This window comes from Etheostoma spectabile, chromosome 19 (assembly GCF_008692095.1).
Source record: "Etheostoma spectabile isolate EspeVRDwgs_2016 chromosome 19, UIUC_Espe_1.0, whole genome shotgun sequence".
Lineage (NCBI taxonomy): Eukaryota > Metazoa > Chordata > Actinopteri > Perciformes > Percidae > Etheostoma > Etheostoma spectabile.
In genome coordinates, this window is record NC_045751.1 from 18,070,460 (window position 1) to 18,077,530 (window position 7,071).

Sequence of the window (7,071 nt, forward strand, 5' to 3'; positions counted from 1 at the left end):
CAGGTCTGTATGGAATCATGGGTCAAAAATCGTTAGATGACCAAAACCATGGGTTTAGTCTATCGCTAAAGCCCTAATGCAGAACAAACCTGTTCTGGAACCTAAAATGTCTGCAAGATATGCACGCACATACATGCCAGAACTATGTTGAATTTGCAGGCTGAAATAAAAACGGCTTGTATCTCAAAAGCAGATCTAAATTATCTCACATTTCTTTGCCCAGTGGTCTTAATGGAGATGAAACTCAATTTGCACTGCTCGCCTAGATCAAATTTTAATTAGTTTCTTTTTTTTATTTCTTATTCGCTGGATCTCGATTATTTTTAGGGTGGTAAGAAACAGGTGTGGTATTTGATTATTTGTCACCATTCTGCAATGCACTTACTAACCAAACCTCAGGTCCCCACCCGGTTTCCAAGCTTCCGCAGGCAGACAAAATGCCACATCAGTATTCAAACAACATCAGACCTCTGGGCCAGACACTCACTGGACAAAGCTGGACAAGCAGACACACACACACAAAACTATTTATGTATAAGACTCAGGAGACATGCTTGAATTATCACAGCACATAACTCACAGGAGAAAATATTCACCTTGGGATTAGTTAAAAAAAATGTTTCATCATGAATGCGTGACTGCATGTTTATCTTATTGTATCATACACATTCTGCTGTGCCGATTATTACTCCATGTTCATAATGCATAGTAGGTACTGCAGTGAGACCAAGCTACTTATTAGGAGGCGAGCGATAACCCTGACACATCACTAAAGCAGGAGTTGGCTTCTGCAAAAGTGCTGTGAGCTAGAGTTTTAAACTATACCCATCTCATTTTCTCACTTAGTTTGTGTGACATGTTGATACGTCCCATTAGCCTGTCCATCTCTGATTCCATCCCACTATCCCAATCCTATCCCTTGCCCATGTCTTCCAACCCCCACTGATTCCAAATGATGTGCTGATAGAAAGCTAGCGTACTGTGACGTGTCAGCATATTTACAGATAAAGCCTCTGTCTGCCTTTTAATAAATGCTTTAATGGTCCAGAGCACTTTAGGTCTAGTACACAACAAGAAGGATGAAATGGAATTTGCTCGTAACATTGCATTTCCCTCTCATAAGTTACTATAATGGGGAGGTCATTTTGAATTTTAGTGAAATGTGGAATAGCAAGCTAAAAAATAAGTGAGGCATTACTAGCAGTGAGCCTATGCATTGTACGTCTGAATTGTTAGAAAAAGTCCTTTTCAAACATGGAAAGCAATCAACCACACAGATTTAAAGTCTGATGTTGCGTTAAAATCCACCTGAGGCAGTTGAACAAATAATGTCTGAATGAAAACTGTAAAACCCCATACACATGGCAAGTCTTCTACTGCGTACATACCTCTAAATCTGAATCACTGCATCTTAGCCACATCATGAGTCACTTTCACAAACTTGAACAGGAATTTGAAAATAACAGGCAGATGGTGCAGCATAACAATGGTACAGTACAACTGAATTATGCCTGGGCTCCCAAACTGGCTATTAATTTGCAGAAACCTTTACAATTTCCATTTACATTGGAAAGTAATTCAGTTTATTAGACTTACAAAGTAGGGAATAAGCTGATGTGTGGTTAGCGTCAGGTGTAGTAAGGCTGCGGTGCATCACCCAGGTGGGTGCTACATATTGGTGGTGTTAGAGAGTACATAATAGCCCAACACAAATGTAATGAATTATTATTATTATTAAGATTTTGCCTTTCCACAGTAAACATTTGGAAATCCCCTCTTCAGTCTACTGTATTAACAAATGAAACCCAATGTAGTAGGCAATATCTAATAGCTGAAATGCATAAAGAATGAGAGAGAGAGAGAGAGAGAGAGAGAGAGAGGCAGAGGGAGAACAAGTTCTGGATTTCTAATCAACAGTTAGCAGTTCTTCATTGCTCATTTTGTACACCAACTGAAATTAAATAATATAATTGGTGGTTTGTTTGTGTTTCCGTTAATGTGCACACGTGCCTAACTGCACTGTATAATAAAGAGGGTCTGTACCCTTCAGTGGCTATGGCAGCAAAGCGATATCAAACAACATGGATAAGCGGCGGAAATTATAAAAATTGACTTACCGACTTGAGATGAGTCACCTGTAGAGGATGAAAAAGAAGAGAGAAAAAGAAAAGATGGATCAGTTCAAAGAACAAAGCAAATTGTCACATGTTCACCTGTTCACCAAAAGAAACAGTAGTTATGACAAAATGAGATATAACAGCACTGGGGGACAAAAGAAAAGTCAGACTACAATTAGCATCAGATTTTCATCAGAGTGCTATTCCACACATAACCCTCAACGGAGATAATAATTGACATGATGGAGGAAAACAACTACCATGGATGTTGATTAATATTTTATTTAAAAAAACAAGTCTAAAAGTTCACTTCTTGACCTTCACTTTCTACTCATCTGTACTCTGCAAATAACTCCTCCTAGGACTCAAACTCATTAAGTCTGATGTCAGGTTCTTTAGAAAATATATTCTCCCCAGCTGCGTGTACATTGTGGTTGTGACTTTTAAAACTCCAGATTATCCAATTAAGCTTTTTAACAAAAGCAACCTAGCAAAGAGGAATAATAGGAAATACAAAAAGTATTTTTAACAAACAGAATAGGCCTAGCGTTCTACCTCCTGAAAGAATGACATGGCACATCGACCGTTTATTATTATTAGGTGGACTTTACACCACACACAGCTACTGTCAGACTTACAAATGTGATGGATTGGGAAAGAGAGAGGTACAGAGGGGGAGCAAGTTAAAAAGATGAAAGGATAACCCAATACCTCACCACGCTGAGTAATAAAAGAGGAACACAGCCCATCTAATACTCCGTTTGGATTTCTTCCAATGTTCAATAGGTGATTCAAAAAAAAAAAAAAAAGGTTTAATAAGAATGCATAATTTTCATCTGAAATATTGATCAATGCTGTCGGGTCAAATTCCTAATTAAAGATTGGAGCTGCTGGTAGGTATTAGGTATTAAAGCAAGCACACAGAGTGCGTTAATCAATCGGGGAGAAGGTCCATCCAATTAACTTGTAAAAAGCAACGACAACAAAATCTCAGAGAAGTTGGATTGTGTACACAGTAGAAGGTTGCACATGCTGCACATTTTTGGGCTATATTGGACCCATTGTTAGTGACCTGTTGAACATTATTCTAGATGAACACTTTTCCAAGACATACAATATGTATAAACATTTTTTTTTGTGTGTTACTCTGTCATAAAAACATTGTGTGTTATAAGATTTAAGATAAGTGATTGGATAAAAAAAAAAAAAAAAAAAAAAAAAGGGGGGGGGGGGGGGGATTCTAATCCTTCTTGATTATTGACCTTAAAGGCATGTCCCGCACTATTCTGCCTCTAACTGGCTTATGCTGGTGTCTATAACCTAACCAATCTTACTCCCAATGCCTAAACCGAAAAAGGCAACGAGTACTAGTCAATCAAAAGTCACGCCTTTGTCATCCTAGGAAACGTAAATTTGCATTCCAGGCGTGTGCAGGAGAGCGGCACTTATATGATGTTTACCTCTGAAAAGATGACACTGTATTGTGTGTAACCTTGCACTATTGAATTAATAATTAATTTAAATGAAATAGAGTTTGACACCATTATGTAATGTTTAGTGCCATATCCGATGAACTGAGTGGATACTGTACAAGATTTATTTTTAACCTTATAGGGAAAAAGAGAACCTTTAACTAAATGATTGATGCAGGTAAAGTTCATGAGCTCATTCAAATCCACTGAGCTGCTGGTTCTCTTCAAGTAGATCACTGCCGGCCATGGACAAACTGGCCCAGGATAGGCTGCCTTGTTTACTTGTGAGATGGCTACCACTCGATGTCCAAGGTGAAAAGAAGCTTATTCAGTCCCAACACAGGGAGCAGAGCAAGAATCCCATCCAGAGCAGATGGAGCACAGGGCGCTTGGCTTTGCAGTGTCAACACTGTTCTTGAACTACAATCCAGGCGCAATAGCTGAGACACAGTTTAAAGGGCCAAAGTGGTAGATGAAGGAACAGTAAGCAAAGGAGCCAGGAATGAACGGAATCAATAGGGCTCAGTCTCCCTGGCCTTGTTTGTCAATATACTGGGTTTTGACAAGGATCTCAAGCTCCCGAGTGGTACAAGCTGCACTGCCTGCTCTGACATTAACAAACATGCTCTAACACATGGGGGCATAGCCAATGACGGGGACAAGTATGGAGTGAGTGAGTGTGCATGTGTGGGTCAAAGAAGCAAAGATAGCAAATGAAGAGATAGTTTGACAAACATAGCTCATCTATCATGTCTTTCCGCTTCTCCCAGGCCACATTGAGCACACCAGAGGAGACAACTATGTACAGAGCGGCATAGATGCTCCCATGTAATATCATCTGGCATCATGGCAGCTGTGTAGAAATATATTGTTATGGCAGTCACGCCACCTTTACAGTGTGGGATACAGGGCTGGGGTGGCCCTGTTTTATTGATGATATATCATTCTGGAGAGCTGATAGGACCCAGGGACAGAGCTATAAAGTCTCTAGTGACCTCTGTAGTGTAGTAAATAACCCCAGTTGGATTCCATCAACTGTTTGGGGGGTGCTCAGTATTTCATGCGGCCCAGCCTTGTTTCCCACCGTGTCTACACCGCATGCTACCCCTCATTTCACCGAACAATGCATGTAACTTTTTGTGACCATAGAGTGCTATTTCTGTAAAAGCAAGATGAAAAATGACCCTTGGCCACCCTTGTCCCCCATCCCCCTTTTTTTGGTTTTGGCAACTCAGTCTCAAACCGAGAAGTATTGACCCCTGTCTGCTGTCCATCTCTTACCACTTTCTCCAAACCTCTCTACCACTTAGCTGTCAGGCCTTCTTGCCCAGAGAGAGGAGTGTGAAAAGAACAGGACATACACAAATAACTAAAACACAGGGCTTAGATTATCAGAAGGCAAAATACTACTGTAAACACACAGTTCAGCTTGCTTTCATGTAATGTAACTACAGTAGTTAGGTGTTATTTTTAGATATTTTTCAAGTTGAAATTGGTGCAAGCAGCCAATGCTGACTTTCTTGTGATTTCGAGGTTTTAAGTTTCACAGTGCCCACCCACATTGTGGATTCAGTAGTTCAGTGATTACAGTGCATTCCATTTACCTTGGAACTCGTAAGCCGAAGCGGGGAATGACGTCATAACCAAGTTGAATGTGTTCCATTAACAAGTTACATTACGCCTTTTTTGTGCATACCAACAGTGTAACATCCACACAGATAGAAGATGGACAGACCTGTGTGTACGACTGATTTAGTGAGACACAAATAGATCAGAAGTGCTTATATCTGTGTGTTACTACTGCTATCACAACTGTTGATGCACTGAGCAGCCATGTTGGATTTTTAGCTCGAGGTACTCGGTGGTTGTCCGAGAACTTTGACCTCGGAAAAATCTGACTTTTGAGTAGAAATAGGGAGCGCTATTAGGAGTGAGATTGAGATATATATATATATATATATATATATATATATATATATTAATGCATTTATTGAATTCTCAAGGGACTGTTCAGGGAAAATCAAAATCTCTCACAGAGGTGACAACCTAACTGTTGGAATGACTTTGTGCTTATTTTTTATAACAGTGAACAAACTGCTGGCATTTTGCCTTGATCAAGATCCTATTACTGATGGATTTCACCTAATACGTTAAATGGATGGACGCAGTGTGCTACTCACACCACTGTGCTCTCCTGAGTTGCGCAAGGAATAAAATACCCTGAAATCCCATGCTAGAGATTTGCACTATTGAAATGGCGCTCAGGAAACCTTTTATTTAAAGCTAAAAAATAGCATTCTACTGAAAATGGTAATCTAAATCAATTGGATGGAACACAAACTGTAAAAAATATATTGTGACATAAACATCCTGTAAGGTGAAATAAACTGCATTCAGACACTCTTCCTTAACACTGCACTTGTCATAAACACCTTCTTTTTGGTTAACAATTTTGATAAAATGAACCCCCACATGTAGTACATTAGAGTTCTGGCAGTGAATGATATAACATGCACATTAGGCATGTCATTGATGTTCTAATCAACTATTTACCTAAAAAAGGATTACAACTGAATTATACAAATACTAAAATTCATTTCTAATCCCTGATGTCTACTTGTGGCAAGGAAATACAGAAAGTTATGGACTGAAGTGTAGTAGTTAGGGCTGCACAATTAATCAAATTTTAATCACAATCAAATTTGCGTGTTCAAGCGATATTTTAAATGAGTGATTCTGTTCATAGAATGCTCCGTTTTTTTGTTTTGTTTTTGCAAAGCCAATCTACTGCTCCGTAAACCACTGTCTGTTCATGTACCAGTCAGAGTTTTTCCCTGCACAGCTCAGCTTAGTTTCTAGATGTAGACAGTCACAGAGGACAGAGTAACGTGAGGAAAATTCCACAACAGATAGCAGTCGGTAATACGTCGGTCACAAGGTTTACCAGTTTACTAGTAAACGCAACATTTTGTCCTGTCTGTGTTGTTTTTCAGACAACAGCAGTGACTAGTTAGTGTCTGTTAGCTCACAGGGCTCTAGGGTGCGACTAACATTTTTCCTAGGTCGCACCGGTGCACCTAATGTCCTCAAATCCGCTGCCTCTCCACAAAAGAAGCAATATTGTTTATATCGATATAGTTTCATTTTGTGTTACCTGTTAAGCTGTGTCTGTGTTTGGATCTCTCCTCTTACTCTCCCTGCAGCCCCGCCCCCATTCCCTCACACACGGCTCCCAGCAACAAGACACAGGGGCGCCGGTCCACACTTCTGACATTATCAGTTTTAATTGTTTTTAACACAGCTGTATATTGATAAGCATGAGAGGGAAACGTGTATTTGTACCAGTGTTTCCGCTGGTAACTATCTATTACGGCAAAAAACACATAAGTTATTGAATGCAACTAACTTTAGTTTGTTGAGTAATAGCGTGTGAGACGGAGCCTGCTGGACTTGGGAGAGAGATGTGACCCATGGCCAGAATA

The 7,071-nt window shown here is 39.8% G+C and overlaps 1 protein-coding gene across 6 annotated transcripts in view; it reads right to left on the bottom strand.

The window, feature by feature from the left end:
* The window catches only part of nrxn2b (neurexin 2b), a 743,906-nt gene that overhangs the window by 503,455 nt on the left and 233,380 nt on the right, over positions 1–7,071 (bottom strand). For all 6 annotated transcript variants that reach the window (XM_032544413.1, XM_032544414.1, XM_032544412.1 and 3 more), the window contains one exon: positions 2,118–2,135. In XM_032544413.1, the coding sequence (XP_032400304.1) occupies positions 2,118–2,135 (18 nt within the window). The remainder of the gene's footprint in view (positions 1–2,117; positions 2,136–7,071) is intronic.